The following is a 26,485-nucleotide window of genomic DNA, read 5'->3' on the forward strand; positions in this document are numbered from 1 at the left end:
TTCTGTATCCAAATGGCGAGTTCTCCCTGTATTCCATGAGATCTAACCTTGCTAATCAGTCTCCCATGGGGAACCATGTCAAACACCTTACTGAAGTCCATATAGATCACATCTACTGCTCTGCCCTCATCAATCTTCTTTGTAACTTCTTCAAAAAACTCAATCAAGATTTCCCACGCACAAAACCATGTTGACTATCCCAAATCAGTCCTTGCCTTTCCAAATGCATGTGCATCCTGTCCCTCAGGATTCCCTCCAACAACCTGCCCACAACCGAGGTCAGGCACACCGGTCTATAGTTCCCTGGCTAGTCTTTATCGCCCTTCTCAAACAGTGGCACCACGTTTGCCAACCTCCAGTCTTGTGGCACCTCACCTGTGACCATCGATAATACAAATATCTCAGCAAGAGGCCCATCAATCACTTCTCTAGCATCCCACAGAGTTCCCTGGTACACCTGATCAGGTCAGTGGATTTATCCACCTTTAACCGTTTCAAGACATCCACCACTTCCTCCCCTGTAATCTGGATATTTTGCAAGATGTCACCATCTATTTCCCTACAGTCTATATCTTCCATAACCTTTTCCACAGTAAATACTGATGCAAAATATTCGTTTAGTATCTTCCCCATTTTCTGTGGCTCCACACAAAGGCCGCCTTGCGGATCTTTGAGGGGCCCTATTCTCTCCCTAGTTACCCTTTTGTCCTTAATATATTTGTAAAAACCCTTTGGATTCTCCTTAATTCTATTTGCCAAAGCTATCTCATGTACCCGTTTTGCCCTCCTGACTTCCCTCTTAAGTATACTCCTACTTCCTTTATACTCTTCTTAGGATTCACTCGATCTATCCTGTCTATAACTGACATATGCTTCCTTCTTTTTCTTAACCAAAGCCTCAATTTCTTAAGTCATCCAGCATTCCCTATACCTACCAGCCTTCCCTTTCACCCTAACAGGAATATACTTTCTCTGGATTCTCGTTATCTCATTTCTGAAGCTTTCCAATTTCCAGCCATTCCTTTACCTGTGAATACCTGTCTCCAATCAGCTTTCGAAAGTTCTTGCCTAATACCGTCAAAATTGGCCTTTCTCCAATTTAGAACTTCAACTTTTAGATCTGGTCTATCCTTTTCCATCATTATTTTACATCTAATAGTGTTAATCCCAAAGTGTTCCCCCACTGACACCTCAGTCACCTGCCCTGCCTTATTTCCCAAGAGTAGGTCAAGTTTTGCACCTTCTCTAGTAGGTACATCCACATACTGAATCAGAAAATTTTTTTGTACACACTTAACAGATTCCTCTCGATCTAAACCCTTAACACTATGGCAGTCCCAGTCTATGTTTAGAAAGTTAAAATCCCCTACCATAACCACCCTATTATTCTTACAGATAACTGAGATCTCCTTACAAGTTTGTTTCTCAATTTCCCTCTGACTATTAGGGGGTCTATAATACAATCCCAATAAGGTGATCATCTCTTTCTTATTTCTCAGTTCCACCCAAATAACTTCCCTGGATGTATTTCTGGGAATATCCTCCCTCAGTACAGCTATAATGCTATCCCTTATCAAAAATGCCACTCCCCCTCCTCTCTTGCCTCCCTTTCTATCCTTCCTGTATCATTTGCATCCTGGAACATTAAGCTGCCAGTCCTGCCCATCTCTGAGCCATGTTTCCGTAATTGCTATGATATCCCAGTCCCATGTTCCTAACTGTGCCCTGAGTTCATCTGCCTTCCCTGTTAGGCCCCTTGCATTGAAATAAATGCAGTTTAATTTATTAGTTCTACCTTGTCCCTGCCTGCCCTGACTGTGACTCACTTCTGTTCTCAACTGTACCAGTCTCAGATTAATCTCTTTCCTCACTATCTCTCTAGGTCCCACACCCCCCATCTTACTAGTTTAAATCCTCCCGAGCAGCTCTAGCAAATCTCCCTGCCAGTATATTAGTCCCCTTCCAAATTAGGTGCAATCCATATTTTTTGTACAGGTCACTTCTACCCCAAAGAGATTCAAATGATCCAAAAATGTGAATCCTTCTCCCATACACCAGCTCCTCAGCCATGCATCTTTTGAAAATTGAAGAAAACCTCCATCATTGTCCAGAAGATAGCTTGTTAGAGGAAATCTGACAAAGGAGGAACATGAGAAATTTCCTTGAACCAAATTCCACCTCCCGTCCCAAGTGAAAGTCAAAAAGAAAGTGAATGTTTTCCTGTATCACGCAATCTCCAATAGAGCAAAGTGAGTCAGAGTTTTGATTTTGATAAATCAGTCAGTTTCCGATTACATGATGTTGCTTGGCAGCTTCAATATTCAGTGTTGACTCAGCCTGAAATGTTGTGAGAGCAGAGTAAAATGAATGAAAATGGAAGCAGACAGCCAGATAGCAAATGAGAGAAGACCAATAGATCACTTGAAAGAAAGTGGGAAGGAAATGTAAATCGTTTGTTCTTTTCCTTATTTCTTGTCAAATTAGGATATTTTTGTTGAGCACCTATGAAGAGTTCTGAAAAAAATAATTTCCTTTTACATAAAAATGACTGAAAATATTACTCATTTTGTTTTAGTTACAATTCCTATTGTAATATTGCACAGATCTCAGATATCACAACATGTAACACTGAAGTATAAAAGATGTCTATCATACTCTCTGTACATTATGTCAGTCAGTCAACCTGTTGGTTAATCAACTTCTCATTCTGTCAGCCTGAGAGTTAGATAATCACTCATTCTGTCAGCCTGTGAGTTAGATAATCTTTCATTCTGTCGGCCTGCGAGTCAGTCACCTCTTATTTTGTCAGTCCACCAGTCAGCCAGTCAACACTGTATATATTATAATAGTAACGTAAGTACGTAACCTAGACTATCCATAAGTTTGAGATGTTGTGTATATAGTTAGTTGTTAAGACACATCCAAACATCTGTCTCAATAAGAACCCAAATTTTTGTAGTTTGTGTGACTTGGGCTAAAATATAGAAAACCACATTACAGTTACACATCACAGTAAGAACAACTTTGCAGTCCACCCTGTTAAAACTTTAAACTATTATTTATGTTGGGTTAGTCATCTTGTACTCCAGAAAATTATGTACATGTATCATTTCAAATTTAATATATAAATGAGCTATGAGTGTAGTACTGTATACTGAACAATTTCTCAAAATGCTCTCTCCGCTGTCTTCTCAGTTGAAGCAATATAAATAAGGTCTGTTCAAGAATAACTGCCAACAGTTGAACAGATATTAGTCTTGCCCGGTACAATACACAACACCTTAGCAACCATTCCACATTTTAAACACTGTTCCATAGTAACCAGTTCAAACTTCCACATTGACATTTGCTCTGGAATGTCTTCGCCAGCCTCCACATAAATCTTGAATGACAACTTTAGTCCATCCATTAACTTAGAATTAACCTCTCCATGGTCTGCTACAGACCCTGAGAACAACTTCAGCCAACAACTAGGCACCAGGACACCTTCAAGCTTCCCACAAGGCTGTTCAGTCACTCCTGACAGACAACTCTACATGTTTTCCACACACAGAAGAGAAGTTTTGAATATTGAATGCAGACCTGGAGCAGAATTGCCAACTAACTCAATTTACTTGATGACAATTGATTCAAGTGGCTTTTCTCTTTGTTTCACCATTTCTGTCCCTTCACCTTCTCAGGTATTGACTGGTTGCACGCTAGGTTTCATGGGCACTGCTAACCAACTGGTACCTCCACTTTGCACCCATTTTTTGTGCTTGATCAAAGACAGTTCTTCTAATTATTCATTTGACATCAGAGGCATCACCTATTGATGGCTGTTCACCTGACCTGTATTTTCTAGGTGGAGGTTACTGGCAGAGTGTCAATGGTTGGAACTCTTGCAGATTGTTTCAAACTCCACTTTGTGCACTGAACCTGTTAATAATTAGAATTAGAATCCCTACAGTGTGGAAACAGGCCCTTCAGCCCAACAAGTCCACATTGACCCTCAGAAGAGTTTCCTACAAGGACCCATGACCCTACCCTATCACCCTACATTTCCCCTATCTAATGCAACTAACCTACACATCCCTGAATACTATGAGTGATTTAGCTTGGCCAATTCACCTAACCTGCACATCTTTCGACTGTGGGAGGAAACCAGAGCACATCCACACAGACACAGGGAGAATGTGCAAACTCCACATAGACAGTCACCCAAGGCAGGAATTGAACTTGGGTCCCTGGCACTGTGAGGCAGCAGTGCTAACCACTGAGCCACTGTGGTGACCTTGCTGTTGAAATAGCTTGGCTTGATTGTTGGGGGTCCATTATCTCAGTTGACTGGATGGCTGGTCTGTGCTGCAGAGAGATGCCGGTAGTGTGAGATCAATTCCTGTACCAGCTAAGGTCATTATGAGAGCCCTGCTTTCTCAAACTCGTCCCTTGCCTGAGGCATGGTGGCCGTCAGGTTATACACACCACCAGAAACCTCTCTTTAATTAGAGAGAGCAGCCTATGGTCTCCCAGGACTACTCAACTTTCACTTCACTTATAGCTTTGTCTCACTAGCTCCTTACCAAGCTCCTTAACTTGATTCTGGCCGAGACACTACAACAACAGACTGCATCTCCATAGTGCCTTGAACCAATGTCGAGTGGTCCACTTGGCACTGCACAAACAGAATCTGGCACCAGGCCACATTAGGATGTATAAGGACAGGTGGCCAAAGGCTTGAACTTTAAGGTCTGCGTTCATGTTGAAAAGTCAGCTTCAGAGGTGTGAGAAGGACATTCCAGAACCTAGATACAGTGACGGAGAGCTGTGAGATTTAGGAAAGTGCAGGAAGTCAGAATCAAAAGACCACAGTAATCTCTGAATGTTGGAGGTTCGGAGCAACTGTAGAGATAAGGAGGATGAGGCCATGGAGGAATTTGAAAACAAGGGTGGGAGTTTTAAATCTGAGATGTTCCTGGAGCCAGTGCAGGTTGATTTCAACTCCATGTTGTCAACTGATCTGTTGTGTGTGTATGTGTGTGTGTGCGTGAGAGAGAGAGAGATGGTGGTGAGAGTGTTTGACTGCTGCACGCTGTAAGGATTGGTGTTGACTGACTGAAACTAAACTCTCCCTCTCTCCACACAGCACTGCTGCTGCTGTATGATATCACGAGCAAGTCATCGTTTGACAACATCAGGGTAAGATGCTTCAAATTTCCTGACTCTCAGGCAAATAAATTTGGGGAATTCAGATGGTGGAATGATCCTGCATTAATCGTGCAAAAGGAGAGTCCATTTTCATACAATCCAGAAGCAGGCCATTCAGCCCACACCAACTCTCCAAAGAGCAACCCAACCAGACTAACAGCCCTACCTTATTTCTGTAACCCTGCATTTCCCCTGGCTAATCCACATAGCCTGCACATCTTTGGACTGTGGAAGGAAATCCACAAACACACGGGGAGAATATGCAAACTCCATACAGACAGTTGCCCAAGGTGAGATCGAACCTGGGACCCTGCCGCTGTGAGGCAGCAGTGCTAACCACTGAGCCAACCTTTTGACTCTCCGTGTTTCAATGCCCACTGTTTTCACCATGATCAAGTTGGACAGTGGGATTAACGTAGATAGGTTGATGCAGATGGATAAAATGCTCCTTCTGTTATGTATGACTCAATGACTCTAAGCTTCATCATTCAGTCACCTTCGCAAACTGAATGTCAACTCAGAGCAACAAGCTCATCTCTGAACCAGGAGGTCATTGGTTCACTGATCCACTCTACAAACATCAGCAAGTAATCTAGGCTGCTGACACAGTACAGCACCAAGAGAGTACTGCACTGTTGGAATCACCATCTTTCAGATATGTTGCAGTGTCAAGCACATAACCCTAGAATTGTACTTTGACACAGTTATAGACAAAGAAAACATTAAACCAAGCCCCATTTGCATCTCAAGCTGACAGCAAAACTCACAGAATCTCAGAATTGTTACTGCATGGAAGGAGGCCATTCAGCCCATTGGGCCTGCAGTGGCTGAATGATCTAGTCCAATTCTATTACCTAGCTTCAATCTCCTGCCTTTTCTAATGTCTATAAATGCTCCCACCTTCAGTTGAAATACATCCAGGGAGGGCTGTGCCCTTTGTTAGAAAGGAAGATCACATTTCTATAGCACTTTTCTTGGCCATAAGACATCCCAAAACACTTTGCAGTCAACTAGGTACTTTTTAGTGTAAATTGACATGGTAAGGAGATACAACAGCCAATTCATGCATAGCAAGCGCCCACAAACAGCAAAATAAAACTTGCCAAATAATCTGTTGACTTATGATGTTGATTGAAGGATAAATATTCACCAGAATACTAAGGATAACTGCCATGCTTTTCAGTTAAATAGTGCAGTTGAATTATTAATTTCTAACTGAGAAGGAAAGTCAGGTCTCAGAGTAATATCGCATCCAAAATGCGGCAGTACAGCACCCCCTCAGCTAGAACACTAGCCTTGATCTTCCATGCACAAGTCATAAAGTGAGTCTTGAGCCCAGAGCCTTTGAGTCAGCAGTGAGAATACCACCCTCTGAGCTCCAGCTGCCAATATGCACTGTTCTCTCTCAACCAGAAAGTGATCAGGAGGGTTTTCTACCCTCAGTCTAATTCTAACCTTAACCTTAATATGTCCAGGAAGAGCCATGTTCTCAGTTAAAATATGTCAAGGATGAGATATAAGCTGCCTTTTTTCTTTTAGATAAAGTGCACCTTCAATTGTTATCTCTAATTAACTAGTCATTGCTGAGAATATCACAATGTGTGGAACTAGCAGTGGAACTATCAATGTCAGCCTTGAGGGGCAGAAACAGTCTTGGGGAAGTGTTAAGAAGCTTAATTGGTATTCAGCTGTTGACACTTTACTCACACCATCCAACACCTTGGTCATCTGCAGAGACTCGACATTCCACTCACACCATTTGTATGATCTTTTGATCTTTCTGCCCTTGATCTCTCTGGCCGTACATTCTGTGCTGTGTTCCTCCTTCTCACTTTACCTGATGAAGGGGCTGTTGCTCCGAAAGCTGGTGATTTCAAATAAACCTGCTGGACTACAACCTGGGGAAATGTGATTCCCGAATACACAGAAACAGGAGCAGAAATGCCAGGCACAAGATCATGGCCACTCTGCTCTATTATGTTCTGGAGTGAGTCTCTTCAGTGAACCCGTGATCTAGTAGGCTATTAGAAAGGTTTTGGAGCTTATGAAAACTGAGTCCATTGGTCTCACTGGGGGCTCGATGGGCCTGAGTGACCTGGTATCAAGTGAAGCTCCTGTCCTGATCACCATCCAGTGGCTGCTGCTATCACATGCAAATATATAGGCAATAGGTTGGGCAGAAGGGAATGATATCAAGTTTAACTCTGCAGACTCGTGTGGTTAAATAGACTATCAAATTTGGGCTAGATTAAGTTGTCAAATCCAACGACTTGGAGAAGGGAAAAACAGCTATGAAAAGTAAATTTAGAAGCCTACTTCTGAATCAAGGATTCAAATTCATGACAAATGTTTGACAATTGGAAGAAAAGTGTAAAGAATCTCAGATAGACAGTCTTCAAAGGAATCTAACAAATTGTTTAGACATGATTTCCCTTTCAAAAAACTATACTGACTATTCCTGAATACCTCGAACTTTTCCAGTTGTCTCATTATAACCTCCTAACCCTAATCCAAACACTAATCCTAACCCTAACCCTATCCTAATCTGAACCATACTCCTAACCCTAATCCTGACCGTAATCCTAATCCTAACCCTAATCCTAACCCTACCCTAATTCTAATCCTAATCCTAATTTTAACCATAATCCTAACCCTAACCCTAATCCTTCCCCTAATCCTAACCCTAATCCTAACCCTAACCCTAATCTGAACCCTAATTCTAATCCTAACCCTAACCCTAAACCTATTCCTAACCCTAACCCTAACTCTAACCGTAATCCTAACCCTAACCCTAATCCTATCCCAATCCTAACCCTAGCCCTAATCCAAACCCTAATTCTAACCGTAATCCTAAAACTAATCCTAATCTTAACCCTAATCCTAACCCTCACCCTAATCTAAACTCTCACCCTAATCCTAACTCTAACCTGAACCCTAACCCTAACACTAACCCTAACCCTAACCCATGACAGGCATGAAACTGACTGGCCTAGGGTTTTCTGTTTTCTGTTTTCTGCCTTCTTCCCTTCTTCAAAAGAAGAGTTGTATTTGTCATTTTCTAGTCTGATGGGACCTGACTAGGGTCTATTTTTAAATTTGCAAAGTTTAATGCCAATGCATCTTCTTCCTCATTGGCCACCTTTGCAGTCCTTCTTCCCAAGGATTGGTGAACTCGCAGCTCCATCAGTTTGCTCAGTATTGCTTCCCTGGTGATTATAATTTTACCAGGTACCTCTCTTCCTTCAACCACTGATCTACTGGGATTTGTTTTATATTTGTATTTATTCTTTAGATCACCATTTCCTTATTATTTACTATTAGCACCCTGTTTCCACCCTTGAGAAGACCACATTCCTTTTAACCTACTCTTTTCCTTTACAGATATCCTGGAAACTATCTGTTGGTACAGTCCTAGCTAGCTTTCGTTCATACTCTAATTTATTAGACCTGATTACCTATTTGTCAATCTCTGCAATTCGCTCGATTCTGACCAGTCATTTGACCCACCACACATTTTTGCATAAGTATATGCCTTTTACTTTTGATTGATGTTTACCTGAACTTCTTTAGTTAACCGTAGATAGTGGGTCCTCCCATTGGAATTTTTCTTTGTATTAGGAATGCACTTACTCAGAGTATTGTGAAATTTCTTTTCATATGGCCTGTGATCAGCGGTGCACTGCAAGGATCAGTGCTGGGTACACTACTTTTTGTCATTTTGATTTGGATGTAAATATAGGATATATGGATAATAAGTGGAGAAAGACAGGAAGACTTGGGGACTTGAGGAAGTTAATGATGATATTTTGGGGACAGTCCATATCACAGTTGAGGAGGTGTTGGACATGTTAGAACATGTTGGACGTGTATGAAGGTGGATAAGTCTGATTTTCCTGATCAGATATATCCAAGAACAGTGTAAGAGGCAGGAGGAGAAATTGTAGGGGGCCCTGGTTAATATTTTTATATCATCAGTAGCCATGGGTGAGGTGCCAGCAGACTAGAGGATAGCAAATGTTTATGCCCTTATTCAAGAAGGGCTATAAAGAAAAACCTGGGAACTATAGACCAGTAAGCATTTACCATTGGTGTTAGGCACCAGAATCTTGAGAAGATTCTGAGATAAGATATACATGCATTTGGAAAGACAGGGTTTATTTAGGAGTAGTCAGCATGGCTTTGTGCATGGGAGATAATGCCAATTTGTTGGATTCTTTGGTGATGTGACCAGGAAGGTTGATGAGAGCAGGGCAGTGGACATAGTCTATATGGATTTCAGTAAGGCCTTTGATAAGTTTCCACATGATTGGCTGCACTGGAAGGTTAGATCGCATGGAATGCAGGGGAAGCTGGCAAATTGGATACATGGATGGAAATGTGTTGCTGGAAAAGCGCAGCAGGTCAGGCAGCATCTAGGGAACAGGAGAATCGACGTTTCGGACATTAGCCCTTCTTCAGGAGAAGAATTTATAGCTTTAAATTAAGGGGGGGTAGATATAGGACTGATGTTAGGGGTAGGTTCTTCACTCAGCGAGTCGTTAGTTCATGGAATGCCCTGCCAGTAACAGTGGTGGACTCTCCCTCTTTATGGGCATTTAAGAGGGCATTGGATAGGTATATGGAGGATAGTGGGTTAGTGTAGTTTAGGTGGGCTTGGATCGGCGCAACATCGAGGGCCCAAGGGCCTGTACTGCGCTGTATTCTTTTATGTTCTATGTTCTATGTTCTAATGCCCGAAACGTCGATTCTCCTGTTCCCTAGATGCTGCCTGACCTGCTGCGCTTTTCCAGCAACACATTTCCATCTCTGATCTCCAGCATCTGCAGACCTCACTTTCTCCTCAAATTGGATACATAATTGGCTTGATGGTAGGAAGCAGTGGGTAATAGTGGAAGGATGCTGAAAATGTGTTGCTGGAAATGCGCAGCAGGTCAGGCAGCATCCAAGGAGCAGGAGAATTGACGTTTCGGGCATGAGCCTTTCTTCAGGAGGCTGCCTGACCTGCTGCACTTTTCCAGCAACACATTTTCAGCTTTGATCTCCAGCATCTGCAGTTCTCACTTTCTCCTAATAGTGGAAGAATGTTTGTCGGACTGGAGGCCTGTAACTAGTGGAGTACCTCAGGGGTCGGTGCTGGGCCCATTGCTGTTTGTTATCTATAATCAATGATTTGGATGAGAATGTGCAAGGTATGATTAGTAAGTTTGCAGATGACACTAAAATAGGCGGTATAATGGACAATGAGGAAGGTTATCAGAAATTGCAGCAGGACCTTAATCAGCTGGGGAAATGGGCCAAGTAATGGCAAATGAAGTTTAATATAGATAAGTGTGAGGTCTTGCATTTTGGAAAGTCAAATCAAGGCAAGGGTTTCATGAATGGCATGGCCTTAAGGAGTGTAGTGGAACAGAGGGACCTTGGAGTTCAGGTGCACGGTTCTCTGAAAGTGGAGTCACAGGTAGACAGGGCAGTGAAGGTGGTTTTCGGCACACAGGCCTTCATCAATCAGGGCATTGAGTATTGTCGGAGAATTTAGCCCAATTAATCAGAGATCACAAACACACAAATCAGATTGAGAACTGACAAGGATTTATTTAACAAAGAGCGACATCGTGAAAGAGACATGACTCTGCTGAAACAGTTACTGACAGGCTGTGCAGAAGGAACCATAGCTTCTTCCCTGAATAGAGAATACAGTGGAGTTTTACACCCTTACAACAATGAAGTGTGCGTTATGTGAATGGTGTGAGTTGAATGAAGTGTGAATGGTGTGAGTTGTACAACAAAGACAAATAAAGTTCATTCATTGAAGAGATTTAAGAGTCTGTTGTCTGACAATGAGTTTCTTAATTGACTCAGGAGATTCCAATCCTTGGCTGGAGTAGGTGTTAGTGGGTTTCATCCTGGTATCAATGTGTTCGTATAGTTGAGGGGGAAACAAAGTACCTTTGGTTCCTCCTTTTCTGGGTGCCCTTTGTGAAGGCTTGACTCCTAGTGGGAGCTGGAAACCAGATTCTGGATCAGTGGTGCTGGAAGACAATGTGTTCGTATAGTTGAGGGGGAAACAAAGTACCTTTGGTTCCTCCTTTTCTGGGTGCCCTTTGTGAAGGCTTGACTCCTAGTGGGAGCAACTGTGCCCTAAGGGCTTCGGAGGTGCTGGGCTATTTTGGAGTAGGAGGCTCATTATAAATTAATCTGAAGAAGTATATTCTCTTGGTCTGGGGCTGGATGAGTCATGTGCTGAGGTATGTGTGATGTCTGGGGCAGATGATTTGGCCAGTTTGAGGCATTGTGGGTAGACTTAGTGGCTAAATGCAGACATTTTATCTTGTGTGTTCTGTGACCCTGTTAAGGGGAGGCCTGGACCCATATTTTCTCCCACAGAGTATAGACGTTAGGAAGTTATGTCGCAGTTATACAGGATGTTGGTGAGCCCTCACTTGGAGTATTGTGTTCAGTTTTGGTCACTTTGCTACAGAAAAGATGTTATTAAACTGGACAGAGTGCAGAAGAAATTTATAAGGATGTTGCCAGGACTCAAGGGTCTGAGTTATAGGGAGAGCTTAGACAAGCTAGGACCTTTTTCTTTAGAGCGTAGGAGCTTGAGGGGGGTCTTATAGAAATGTATAAGATTATAAAAGCATGGATGTGGTGAATGAATTCAGTCTTTTTCCCAGGGTTCGGAACCAGAGGGTATCCGTTTAAGGTTAGAGGGGAATAAAATAAATAGGAACCTGAGGTGCAACATTTTTGGTAGAGGGTGGTAGCGGACGTGGTTGAAGCAAGTATGTTAACAATATTTAAAAGATTTAGAAGGATATGGACCAAGTGCAGGGAAATGGGGTTAGCATGGATGGACATTTTGGTCAGCATGGAGTGGTTTCGGCTGAATGGCCTGTCTCCATGCTGTAGGACTCTTATAACTCTATTGTTTGCCGATGACACCAAAATTGGTGATGTGATGGGCAGTGAAGAAAGTTACCTCAGAGTACAATGGGACTTTGATCAAATGGGCCTATGGGCTGAGGAGAGGCAGATGGAGTTTAATCTAGATGAATGTGAGGTGCTTCCTCCAAGTGTTGTTCAACTTGGCGGAGTAATGATTCATCAGCGAGAGAGGATAGTAAATGGTAATCAGCAGGAGGTTTCCTTGTCTATGTTTAACCAGAAGCCATGAGGCTTCATGGAGTCTGGTCTCAATATTGAGGACTTGTAGGGCAACTCCATCCTAACTATATACCATTGTGCCACCTGCTAGGTCTCTCCTGGGACAGGACATATCCAGGGATGAGTTTGGGACATTACCTGTAATGTATGATTCCATGAGTATGAGTACGTCAGTCTGTTGTTGGACTAGTCTGTGAGACAGCTCTCCCAATTTGGGGACAAGCCCTAGATGAGCATCCAAGATGGCGGCAGAGTGGGGCTCCTCAGCTGGGGCTCATCCACTCCATCTGCATTTCTTTTTTTCTCTTTTCTCATTTTTTTTCTTCGTTTTACTTAGCTCTGTGAAGAGCTAGGTCATGATGATAGCAGCAGCATTGATGGTGGCAAGGTAAGCCCAACGTTGATTCATGGTGAGTTTGAATTCCCAGCAGTTTCTGCATCGAGGTGGGCTCAGCGCTGACTCATGGCAGCTAGAGTAGAGATGAATTTGGGTTCCCCCGGCATCTGCATCCAGCACAGTCTCATGAAGGCAGGGCCTGGTGGCATCGGCAGTGGCTCTGTCAGCAAGGTAGCACAGGAGCGGACTCTAGGTAAAAACAAGGACTGCAGATGCTGGAAACCAGATTCTAGACTAGAGCGGTGCTGGAAAAGCACAGCATTTCAGGCAGCATCCGAGGAGCAGGAAAATCGACGTTTTGGGCAAAAGCCCTTCAAGGACTCTAGGCAGATGAGCCAATTTTGGGCCAGCAACATCAGTGGTAGCTGTATTGGCGAGGCCCAGCGAGGACTCATGATGGTGGTAGCAGAGGCAAGATAACACCAGAGAGTGGCCATTCTTGTTTCAGCGACATAGTGAGAGGAACAAGGAGAACTGTAAAGTTGAACTTTATTTATTTTGCTTTTATATGTTTTTGTTTATTTTTCTGTACTTTAAAATGGCGCTGGAAAGCGGCGAAAGTATAACAGCACGATTTGTAGTGATTGTAATGAGGTGGACTTCACAGGTTATGAGTTCCTTAATTGGGGCTGTTAATCTGGTTCAATCAGGGAGCCTTGGCTGACAAATAAAAACAGGAGTGTCAGGGCAGTGGTGGTGGAGTAGCAGTAATGTTACTGAATCAGAATCCCAGGCTAAAGTTCTTCAGGTCATGCGTTCAAATTCCTCTAGAAATGATAATGAAATTTGAGTTCAATATAAAAGAAAGGGTGGCACGGTGGCACAGTGGTTAGCACTGCTGCCTCACAGCGCAAGAGACCCGGGTTCGACTCTGCCTCAGGCGAGTCTCTGCGTGGAGTTTGCACATTCTCCCCGTGTCTGCGTGGGTTTCCTCCGGGTGCTCCGGTTTCCTCCCACAGTCCAAAGATGTGCAGGTCAGGTGAATTGACCATGCTAAATTGCCCGTAGTGTTAGGTGAAGGGGTAAACGTAGGAGTATGGGTCTGGGTGGTATACGCTTCGGCGGGTCGGTGTGGACTTGTTGGGCCGAAGGGCCTGTTTCCACACTGTAAATAATCTAATCTAATCTAATCTAAAGGAGAGTCAGAGGTTCTGTTCACTCTGAGAGCTGTCTCTGAGGGAGTTGGATTGTGTCAAGGACTCTCCACGTGTAAGTAAAGGGTGAGCTGGTGACAGGATACAAACCTCTGTGGAGTTAGTTTACTTTTCACTGTATTTTGTAACAAAATATGCGTGACAATAAATAAATTAAATGAATCAGATGTAAGTAAGGAGGAATTTACAGGGTTGCTAGGGGGGTTTTTGTTGTTGCCTTTTCCAGTGCCTATGTCAATGTTAAGTGATCCATGTGTTTTCATTTCTTTGTTGAGACTTTGTAGCGATTAATACAACTGAGTGGCTTACTCAGCCATTTTAGAAGGCAGCTGAAAATCAACCACATTCCTGAGAGTCTGGAATCACATGTAGGTCAGACTCGGTGAGGAAGGCAGATTTCCTTCTCTAAAGAGCATTAATGTGCCAAACAAATTTTTCCAACAATTAGCAATGGTTTCATAGAGTCATAGAGATGTACAGATTTGATTCTTAATTCCAGATATCCTTTACTGAAATCAAATTCCACTATCAAACGTGGCAGGATTTGAACATTCTACAGCTTGGTAAGGGGCAGAAACATTGTCTTCCACTCGGTTAGTACTGTTGACTATGTATATTAACTTTGGATTAACTTGCTGACTGTTCAAGCATGATGAATTAAACTCTTTTGAAAATAAAATCTCCATCTTAATGTTGACTGCAGCATCGCTGGTAATTATCATATTCTTTTGTTAACCCTGCTTCACAGAATGAGATTTCTAAAAAAGCTTTTATTCTTAAAAGACAGTGATTAGGCAGAACCCTTGAAAACGTCTCACACGCTGTGGATGGGCCACATACCCTGGGACTGAATTCCCCATTTTGCAGAACCCCCAGTCCCTGTAAGAGGGAGTAGGCAGTGTAATGTATGTGGCAAAAACAATGACTGCAGATGCTGGAAACCAGATTCTGGATTAGTGGTACTTGAAGAGCACAGCAGTTCAGGCAGCATCCAAGGAGCAGCGAAATCGATGTTTTGGGCAAAAGCCCTTCATCAGGAAGGCTTTTCCCGAAATGTCAATTTTGCTGCTCCTTGGATGCTGCCTGAACTGCTGTGCTCTTCCAGCACCACTAATCCAGAGTGTAATGTATGTGACCACAGAGTTCGGATTACCCAACCTCTCACAGATTGCAGGCAAAAAGGGAGAATTGAATGGGAGACTCAAAAGCATTTTGCATATCAGGGAGAGGAGGTAGAGCTATGGCTATTGGTTAAATGTATGATTACTTGGTATCTGTGCTGCTGCTGTTTATCCAGGGGGCAGCCAGTTCCCCGTCAAATTGCTGAGAATTAAGATAAATACTGAGATTGAGATGGACAGGGGCGAGCAGGGACTTTGCAGGATGGAGAATTGGAAACTGAAGAGGATTATTTGTTTATGACAGGAAGTAGGGCTGTGAATGCTGTTAGCACCTATATATTGTGTAAGCATAGCCCTGGTGAAGCTGATAGTGGAAATGTCAAGGCTCATTTGGAGTGCTTTATTCCAGAGGATGACGCTTGTTGACATAGATGTGACGTGAAACAGATAGACTGAGTGGAGGTGGAGTGCAGAAAATCAATTGAGTTGCAGCAGCAGGTCGAGGTTAGAGAGCTGCAAATTTCCCATTGCTCTCCTCCCAGCTCATTACTTAATGAGCTGTAATAATGCTTGAAGCAGTGAACTCTCAAAATATCATATTAGGTTCTCTTTATCTGTTTTAAACCAATAGTGCTGGTGAGTCAGACTGCTTAGAAGCCATGCTAAATTTAACCACTGTTTCTGCTGTACCTGACACGCTATGATCGACAGCAACTTCCACATTTTCATTCTCCTTATTCTCTCTGAAAGTCTAGGCTCCCTTCAGAACAAGATGTGGCCTTTTGGTCCTTCAATCTTGTTTGTTTGTAATTAGATACTTACAGATATGTATTTAATCTATTTAGACACCTTGGTTGAATTCCACTCAATCCACATGATACGTTCTGCAAGGCCAATGGCATACAGAGCCCAGAAGACAAACTCTAAACACATACTGTGTGACTGTGCTGGGGGCACTCGATTGGCACAGTGTAGAGGCAGATTTACTTTGTACCTAACCCCATGCTGTCTCTGTTCTGGGAGTGTTTGACGGTAATAGTGAAGAGAGAGATTTACTCTGTATCCAACTACATGGTATCCCTATCCTGGGAATGTTTGATGGGGACAACGTAGAGGGAGATTTACCCTGCATCCAATTACAAGCTATCCCTGTCCTTGGAGTGTTTGATGGGGACAGTGTAAAGAGAGCTTTATTTTCAATTTAAAAGAGTAGAGGGGAGATTTAATTTCAGTTTAAAAGAATAGAAGGAACCTCACTCAGTAACTCTTTCCCTGCCCCACTACTTCCCTCCCTGTTGTTGCTGACTATACACTGATGTAGCTTTGCAAATTTCACTGTCACTGCTGGTAGGTGGAGCTGTCACTTGACTCTTATGTATGAGCCTCAGGGGTGACCTTGCACTGCCACTTTGCCACTTCTGTTTCCTAAAAGTGGTGAGCTTTTAGTTAATTTTAAAAATCTGATGAGTATTTTTTTCTGCTGCATTTTCTCTCAGGCCTGGTTAACCGAAGTACACGAATATGCACAACAGGACGTGGTCATCATGTTGCTAGGTAACAAGGTGGGTACTAATTTGAATGTCATTTATTATTACCTCATAGAATCATAGAATCCTTACAGTGTGGAAACATGACAGTTTTAGCAAATTGTTGCATAAGTGAAACACTGACTTGCTTTCGTCATTTCCAGTTTTGCAAAGGTTTAGTTCTGTAGAAAGGTGTCATGATTGGGCCATGAAAAGCAGTGAAGAACATGGGTGCTGCAATTCACCTCAATGCCATTTGGCTGAAGAGGAGGACATCAGTGAGTGATCCTGACAGCTTTGAGATTTAGACTGGAAGTAGATGAGATGCTTGGAATGGGCTGTCCCTTGGGTAAACAGTCTAAGACACTTTCATAGAGAGATAAGTTGAATAAGGAACTGTTAGCATCCAGGGAATGGCACTGCATCATCTTCGGCCAGCATGGGTGGAAAAAGATCAGCCTGGATTAATATACATCAGAAATAACTGGGTGACAGGAGAGTGAAGAGAAACCCTTACACAATGTCATTACAGTGGAAGAGGAGAATGGCCCATTGGCTAGTGGTATCATAAATCAGGACAGAGTATGGTCTGGGCTTTGCCCCCCCCCGGAGCTGAGTGGATAAAGGGTGGAACTAAAAAAAGCATTGCAGGTCAAGCAGCATCAGAGGAGGGGGGGAGTCGACGTTTCAGCTCAGAACTTTTCAACAGAATGATCAGACCTGATCCGACCTAAACATCGACTCCCCCCCTCCTCTGAGGCTGTTTGATCTGCTGAGACTTTTTCCAGCTCCACCCTTTATCCATTCTGATCTCCAGCATCTGCGGTTCTCATGATCTCCACCCCCCAAATTTGAGGCTTGTTCTCTAAAGTCTTCACCACCTTATTATTGTATTCTAACAATTCTTTTAGATGTTAAGGTGTACTTCAAAGAATCTTACACAACATCCAATCCTTCCGCCCATTTGAATTCTGTCTGTTATATTATTATGCCCACAATCTCTCATTCATAATATCTGTTCCTCATCTCCACTCATCCAAGACACAGTGTTTATCATTAAATAATTTGACACATTCCCAGTGACTGGGAATAATGTGATTCATAATGGAGATGCAATGGGAGGATTTATATTATCTATTTAGAATAAATATAATGCACATAAACTGCTTTTTTCCCACATGTATGCTCCTTTATCTCCATCCAGAAAGTATTTTTTGACCCTCGGTCCTCTTCACTGTCCTTATACTTGCTCTGATATGGTGTAGCTGTTATTCATACTTGACCATGACCATCCCTTGACCAATAGCTAGCTCTTGACCGTCACATCTTTTGACCACCCTCTATTGACCATCACTGTGTCTTGACCATCACTATTCCTTGACCATCACCATTTTTTGATCATCATATAGCTCCTTGAGCTTACCCATTTGAATCGTCAATTATGTCACATATACATCTCCACTTGAAATACACTACATTCATCCAGATTGCTCTGTTTTCTCATTGCAGGCTGACATAACCAGTGAGAGAGCCATCAAGAGAGAAGAAGGCGAGAAATTGGCCAGGGTAAGCTGAACACGCTCGTATCAGTGAAATGCAGTTCAGACATATACAGTAGCCACTCTGCGCAATGTGAAATCGACAAGTTTTAGTTGTCTCAAAGGGTAGCACCTCCTACATCTGAGTCAGGAGGTTGGGGGTTCAATTCCTACTCCAGAACCTAGTCACCTAAATCACTACAGTGCAGTTTGGGAAAATGCAACACAGTCGACTGCATTGTAGCCTGACCTGTGCTCTTCAAGGTGCAAAGACCCCTTGGTATTATGTGAGGAAGTGGTTTCTTCAGTGTCCTTCCAAGCATCTAAGCCTTAAGTATCACCATTAATAAGATATTAATACATTGGTGTTTATGGTGCCTTGCTACATCGAGTTTAGCTATCACATATTTTACATCACAATAGTGACTCCACTTCCACAGATTTTTATTGGCTTTAAGGAGATTTGGGATGTCTGAGGAAGTGAAGGATGCTTAGTAATACTTTAGTTGTCTCCTCAAATCCCAATGGGTTCACCTTTCGAACCCACATATGTACCTTGCCATGTGTGCCATGATGGGTAAGGTTACCGGCTGCCATTGTAAAATCAGCTCCTGGATCTAAGCTCATCTTTCATTATCAGAGAGTGTGGTGCTGGAAAAGCACAGCTGATCAGGCAGCATTCGAGGAGCAGGAGAATCGATGTTTCGAGCATAAGCTCTTCATCAGGAACATGCTCGAAACATCAACTCTCCTGCTCCTTGGATGCTGCCTGACCAGCTGTGCTTTTCCAGCACCACACTCTTTGCCTCTGATCTCCAGCATCTGCAGTCCTCACTTTCTCCCTCACAGTACATTATGCTGATTGTCATATGTCATAAGAGATATTGGCACCACTGTGTGACACACTGTGACAGTCTGTGTAGGATGTGTAAGATGTTCATAACATATCCAATCTCTTATCCTATACTAATAATATGCCTGTTTCTTATCCACAGGAATATGGAGTTCCTTTCATAGAGACCAGTGCCAAAACTGGTATCAATGTTGAGCTGGCATTTCTGGCTGTGGCTAAGTAAGTTTGAATTTGATGTTGGAATATGGGCTATCAGAACTGCTCAGAGCAAGTCAATAAGGGACAGTAAAGACCAGCTAGTTGACAGCCAGATAATCCAATAGTTTTTGTGTTCATTGAACATTGCAGAACAAGGTTACAACAGGAAGAGAGGGGAGAGGTTACTGCGCCTTTGGCAATGATCTTTGCGTCCTCACTATCCACAGGAGTGGTGCCAGATGATTGGAGGGTGACAGTTGTTATTCCCTTGTTCAAAAAAGGGAATAGGAATAATCCTGGGATCTGTCTTACATCTGTGGTGGGCAACTTATTAGAGAGGATTCTGAGAGACAGGATTTATGATTACTTGGAAAACCATAGTTTAATTAGAAATAATCAGCATGGCTTTATGAGGGGGCAGGTCATGCCTCACAAACCTTATTGAATTCTTTGAAGATGTGACAAAACATGTTGGTAGAGCAGTAGGTGTGGTGTACATGGATTTTAGTAAGGTGTTTGATAAGGTTCCCCACAGTAGAGTCATTCAGAAAGTAAGAAGGCATTGGTTACAGGGAAATCTGGCTGTCTGGATACAGAATTGGCTGGCCCATAGAAGACAGAGGATGGTGGTAGATAGGAAGTATTCAGCCTGGAGCTCGGTGACCAGTGCTGTTCCACAGGGATTGGTTCTGGGACCTCTGCTTGTTGTGATTTTTATAAATGACTTGGATGAGGAAGTGGAAGGGTGGGTTAGTAAGTTTTCCAATCACACAGAATTTGGTGGAGTGGTATCTAGTGTTGAAGGGCTGGTGTAGGTTGCAACAGGACATTGATAGGATGCAGAACTGGGCTAAGAAGTGGCAGATGGAGTTCAACCTGGAAAAGTGTGAAGTGATTCATTTTGGAAGGTTGAATTTAATGCAGAATACAGGGTTAAAGGCAGGATTCTCAGCAGTGTGGAGGAACAGAGGGGTCTTGGAGTACATGTCCAGAGATCCCTCAAAGTTGCCACCCAAGTTGATTGAGTTTTCAAGAGGGCATATGGTGTGTTGGCTTTCACTAGGAGGGGGATTGAAGTTTAAGAGCTGCAAGATTATGCTGCAGCTCTGTAGAGCCCTGAATAGACCACACTTGGAATATTGTGTTCAGTTCTGGTTGCTTCATTATAGGAAAGATGTGGAAACTTTAAAGAGGATGTAGAGAAGATTCACCAGGATGCTGCGTGGACTGGAGGGAATGTCCTATGAAGAAAGGGAGTTAGGTTTTTCTCATGGGAGTGAAGAAAGATAGAAGTGACTTGATAGAAGTGTAACAAGATGATGGGAGGCGTAGATAGAGTGGATAGCCAGAGACTTTTTCCCAAGGTGGAAATGGCTATCACCAAGAGGCATAATTTTAAGGTGATTCAAGGAAGGTTTAGGGGAGATGTCAGAGGTCAGTTCTTTCCACAGAGAGTGGTGGGTGTGTGGAATGCACTGCCAGCGGTGATAGTCGAGTCAGATACATCAAGGAAGATAGTACAATAAAGGGTATGTAAGTTAGTTTGACCTTGGAATGGGTCAAAGGTTTGACACAACTTTGAGGCCCAAAGGGGCTGTACTGTGCTGTAGTGTTCTATATTCTTAATGTGGACAGGATATGGCACCATTCCAATACCTGGTTCTATCAGGCTCTTTTCCATGGTCTGGATTCTCCGTGGGTTAATGGGCTGGGAAAGGATGGATTTGAAGAGGGTATGGGACAGATACAGGCCGGTCAGATTCCCACAGCTGGATGGGATGTAGGGTTGGGGAGGGGTGTCAATAAACAGACTGCAGTAATAATGCATGTTCTCTCTCTCATCCCAGGGAGCTGAAACACAGATCTGTCAATCAACCCAACGAACCCAAATTCCGAATCGATGAGTACATCGAATCTCAGCGGGAAAAATCCAGCTGTTGTGGCTTTGAATAAGGGGCTGTTCTGACTGGAGGACTCAGGGCTCAGAGTAGCAATCGGCTTAATTGATTGGCTCTGAAAGATCAGTGAAACATGCACTATTTGTATATTGGAAATCATGCTCAGCAGTGTATCCGTCCTGTAGCCATCCTGTGCAAACCCCATATCCATCTTATACCCACCCTGTATCCATCCTTTCCCAGCCTGTACCTGTTGGTAGTACTTAGTACCCTTCTGTAACCATCCTATACCCATCCTTTACCTGTCCTGTAACCGTTCTATACCTGTCCTGTAACCATCCTATACCCATCCTTTACCTGTCCTGTAACCATTCTATACCCGTCCTGTAACCATCCTATACCTGTCCTGTAACCATCCTATACCCATCCTTTACCTGTCCTGTAACCATTCTGTACCTGTCCTGTAACCATTCTATACCTGTCCTGTAACCATCCTATACCCATCCTTTACCTGTCCTGTAACCATTCTATACCTGTCCTGTAACCATCCTATACCCGTCCTGTAACCATCCTATACCCATCCTTTACCCGACCTGTAACCGTCCTATACGCATCCTTTACCTGTTGTGTAAACATCTTGTACCCATCCTATATCTGTCCTGTAACCATTCTGTACCCATCCTTTACCTGTCCTGTAACCATCCTATACTCATCCTGTGCAAACCCATATCCATCTTATATCCACCCTGTACCCATCCTTTCCCAGCCTGTACCTGTTAGTAGTGCATAATACCCTTCCGTAACCATCTTGTACCCATTCCATACCATCCTGTACCTGTCTCATACCTATCCCTCCATCCCACATTTGTGCCTAGTCCTGCATCTATCCATGCCTATTTCATATTGGTCCTATTTTACATGTCTAAATTATCCGTACCCATTCTATACCAGTCCCACCCTGTGCCCATACCTATCCAATACTCTTTTCCATCCTGTCGACATCACATACCCATATTTGTGCCACGCTCTTTGATGACTACTCCTGTCCCATAATTATATCTATACTATTCCTCTACGACATTCCATACCCAAATCCTATATCTATCCCCGGTTGATATGCTTTCTGTGCCTGTCCATTCTGTACCTGTACCATGTGATATGACATCCACAACACAAAACAGTTTCTCTGTTAGTGGGACATCTGCAATTCCCCTGGGATTCTAAGAGACTCTGAATCCAGGAAACTCTCTAGTATGCTGATTGGACAGCTTGCTGGAGATAAGCAGGATCCACAGGTTTGTCCTGCAGTGGAAATTGTTATGACAGACTTCTCTTGAATGGTTCTTGGTATTTTATCCCCTTCTGATATCACCTCAATTCAGGTAAGCAGTTGGATGCAGCTCATACCTCTTGTCTGCACAGTTACCAGCTCCGTAATAGGCAAACTACTGACCATGATGTCTCAAAACCAGCCTCTATTACTCTACCACCTCCTAGCCTCACCACTTCCACATTAACCCACCCACTGTGCTACCAAGGAGCCCACTACATGGAGCCTAAGGGCACTTGGAACAGACCAGCAGGTACCCAGTGATTCCATGGGTATCAGGTGCCCTCTCACTGACCCTGCAGGTCTGAGGGGGAGGTTGCTGTCAGCTCAAAGTCCAATCCAGTCCCTGACTTTACTCAGCTCTCTCTCCAACCCCTCGCCCGACTGCTCCTCTGACCCATTACCTTCCTCTAGAGTTGTCTACAACTGAAGCCTTGGAGTTTCACCAAATTATTGGGGGAAGGACCCTTATCGCATGAACTGGATGGTCCAGCTGGAGAGATCCAATGACGATAGTTTGTAATCCATACTTGACAGTGCCCCTCACGATGGATCTCCAGCCTTGAGAGGAAAGCAGTGTGGATTGATTGGCATCAAGGGATAGGAAATATTAGTATTTGGGGAGATGATAAGCCATAATCTAATTAAAAGGTGCAGCAAGCTGGAAGGACTGAATGGCTTACGCCTGATCCTTCCTATGTTCATGTTCATCTGAATGATACTGGGTCTCAAAAAGTTACATTATGTCTGTTTTGGACTAGCCATATAATCCCCTGAATGCAGCAGACAGAATTATCAGTGATCTTATCAAGATGTTTAAAGAATTAAAACAATAGATGGAGAGAAACTGTTTCTTCTTTCTTGGGGTGATTCCAGAACAAGGGAGGACAATCTTCAGATTTGAGTCAGCTCGGTCAGGGATGATGGCAGGAAGCATTCCTTCACACAGAGGGGAGGTGGAAATCTGAAACCCACTCTCCCAAAACGCTATGGAGGCTGGAGACAGGGGCAGGGCTCAACCGAAAACTTCAAACTGGGAATGATTTTTGTGAGGCAAGGTCAAAGTGGTATTAAGCTTTAGATCAGCCATCACAGACTTGAGGGGCTGAATGGATTCCTTCTGTTCCCATGCAGCATGAAAGTCCAGTCTTCACCTGCTGCCCACCTCTCCTTCCTCACAGACAGCACTGGCCACTGGGTACCAAACTGTGTGGATGTGGAGCAGCTTAATTCAGAGACTTTCCCTTTGCCCCTGTTTGTGTGGAATGTAGACTGATGTGTACTGACCACTGTACAATGTAACCCTTCCCATCTCCAACTCTCTTCCCAACTACCATTCCATCCCCATGTTCAGTGTTTATGAAAGCTGTGCAGAGACCATGATGTACTGTGCAAACCATGGCCAACAGACAGTCCACATGCCATCTTTCTGTGCCCTCCTGTAATGCCATGTTATTTTCTTTAAGCATGATTTTAAATACAGTCACATTTGTTTCCTTCTGGATGGCGGGGGAGGTGCAGGTCAGCTGATAAGACATTTTATACATATCTCCAATTGCAGCTTTTTAATCTTGAGATGAAATTGTACATAAAAAACATGTTTGCTTTGTACTGGATAATGAGATTACTGTTCTGATGTATTATTTGTTTTAGTGGAAGCTTCCTCAGTTGTGTAGCTTTTGAAAAAATTAATTGTGCCTATGATAGAAATTGATGTATTAAGAGTTTCCAGGCAAGTGTCCTTTGACTTATTTATGCCAAAAATGGAGGTGTCCCTCATATGAGCAATGTTAGCCCATCCTTGGCAGCTCCCCAGTGTCACAGAAGAGTCCGACTCTATGACGTGGTTTGTCAGCCTTTCTTTACCCTTCCCCCACCAATCATTCTTCTGCTATTTGAGCCTTCAATCGTGCCAAACTCACACCTAACTCCTGATGTCAGGGGTCCTCTGAAGGAGCTTAGGGGTCCTCTGAAGGAGCTTCATGTCATTCTGTCACTCCTGTCCTGGTCCACAGCTAAGTTTGAGTTCTGATAGTTCACCCATGAAGAGAACTACTTCAAGTGATCGAGGTCTGGAAACCAGAGAACACAGATTCAAAGTATTGACAAAAGACTAGAGAAGAGACAAGAATTTCTCTTTTATGCAGTGACTCACAATGATCTGGAATAAACTGTGTAAAAGGATTGTGAAAGCAGATTCAGAAATTGCATTGAAAAATGGATGAGTGCTTGATGGGGAAATGTGTGATCGGTTTTTGGGAAACAACAAAAGAGGAGACTAACGAAATCATTCTTTCAGAGAGCCAGGATGGGCACAATGATCCGAATATCATCCTGTGCTTTTTGACTCAAAAGACCTAAACTGGGGAGCAGTAGTTAGCCAACACTCATCTTGTGGTGTAGCAGTAACAGTACGTTTGTCAGGAAACACTGGCTGAGAGAAAATAGCCACAGTGTGAGATTCTGAGAAAGACTGAGTTAAGGGAGTACCCAGTGGGATGACACTCTGTCCCTACCTTAGTTGGTCTGCTTCTAAATCCTCTCAATAAATAATTTACCACCTCCAGATTGGACCATTCCAAAGATTCACAATCCTGTCTTCAATCTTGTTTCCTGTTTGACAAATTTATTCAAGATTTTCGAGGATATAACTCATAAAGGTGAGCCAGTAGGTGAGGTTGGATATCCAAACATCACTCAAAGAACAAAAAACATTTACAGCCCAGGAACAGGCCCTTTGACCCTCCAAGCCTGAGCCGATCCAAATGTACTGTCTAAACCTGTCGGTCAATTCCTAAGCATCTGTATCCCTCTGCTCCTCACCTACTCATGCATCTGTCCAGACTCATCTTAAATGAATCTACCGTGCCTGCCTCTACCACCTCTGCTGGTTCCAAGCATAAGTTTAATACAGATCAGGACAAATGGAGTTGGAGTAAGATATTCACATTGATAGGGGAAAGATTAATATTCAGGAAGCAGAGCATAAGCACAAATGAAGCATTTTCAAATTGCTGCACAAAGATCTACGTTCAGGTACCCAGTTATTTATAATCCAGGTTAAAGGCTCAGAGACACTAATGTTTATGGATGATATCAATCAAGGAAGAAATGTAAATTGTGAGGAGATCACAAAAAGAGATATAGGCAACAAGATGGGAGAGAGAGGATGAAGTGAGGAAGTATGAAATTTTTTTAAAAATTCACAAAACTGATTAATGTGAAGATCAGAGAGATTTGTCTTTTTTTTAAAGACAAACACCCAAGTGGCCAGTGACAAGCACTGCCCTTCGCATCAAAGGGCAATGCTGTGTGAAGGCTCCTGTTTATTTTATATTTTTTTTCTTCTTTTTCTTTTTTTCCCTAATTAATCCCCACACTAGCGCCTAACTGCGGTAGTGCTTATTTTTCCCCAGCAACCATGGTGTGTGTGTGCAGGTGTGAGACACAGTGAGAGACACAAGGTGTACTATTCTTTATTCAATTTCCACCACCAGGAAGAAAGGAAAACACCTGAGTGGCCAGTGACAAGCACTGCCCTTCACATCAAAGGGCAATGCTGTGTGATCAAACAGTGAAGGAGAGGGTAGGGATTAAATCAAAATAGAGTTGGAGTGGGAAATAATGCACTCCACTCCCTGCGGCGCCCACCTCTCCCTGAACAACTCCAGGGTGTTGGTCGACACCGCGAGCTCCTTCTCCGACACCCGGGAGGCTCTAACGTAACCGCGGAAGAGGGGCAGGCAGTCGGCTCTAACGACCCCCTCCGCGGCCCGCTGCCTGGACCTGTTTATGGCCAGTTTGGCCAGGCCCAGGAGCAGACCCACGAGGAGGTCTTCAGACCTGCCCTCCCTCCTCCGTACCGAGTGCCCAAAGATCAGGAGCATGGGATTGAAGTGCAACCAAAAGCAGAGGAGGAGGTTTTTCAGAAAATCAAAAAGGGAGTGCAAATGTCCACACCCAATATACACGTGGTCCACGGACTCCACAGCGCCACAGAACAAGCAGTTGGGCTGGGAGTCTGCTGTATGCAGCACCCTCCACCCCAGATCCCTGAGAGAAAGGGGGAGGACTCCCGCGTAGAGAGCCCTCCACTGGGGATCCCCACCGCCCGGT

The 26,485-nt window shown here is 43.5% G+C and overlaps 1 protein-coding gene across 2 annotated transcripts in view; it reads left to right on the plus strand.

The window, feature by feature from the left end:
- LOC122561945 (ras-related protein Rab-37-like) overlaps window positions 1–21,099 on the plus strand; it is a 124,649-nt gene extending 103,550 nt beyond the window's left edge. For both annotated transcript variants that reach the window (XM_043714274.1, XM_043714275.1), the window contains 5 exons: window positions 5,126–5,178; window positions 16,523–16,588; window positions 18,062–18,118; window positions 19,086–19,162; window positions 20,989–21,099. In XM_043714274.1, the coding sequence (XP_043570209.1) occupies window positions 5,126–5,178; window positions 16,523–16,588; window positions 18,062–18,118; window positions 19,086–19,162; window positions 20,989–21,094 (359 nt within the window). In that variant the 3' untranslated portion in view covers window positions 21,095–21,099. The remainder of the gene's footprint in view (window positions 1–5,125; window positions 5,179–16,522; window positions 16,589–18,061; window positions 18,119–19,085; window positions 19,163–20,988) is intronic.
- The last annotated feature ends 5,386 nt before the right edge of the window (window positions 21,100–26,485 follow it).

The sequence above is a fragment of the Chiloscyllium plagiosum genome, chromosome 24, assembly GCF_004010195.1.
Source record: "Chiloscyllium plagiosum isolate BGI_BamShark_2017 chromosome 24, ASM401019v2, whole genome shotgun sequence".
NCBI classification, from domain to species: Eukaryota; Metazoa; Chordata; class Chondrichthyes; order Orectolobiformes; family Hemiscylliidae; genus Chiloscyllium; species Chiloscyllium plagiosum.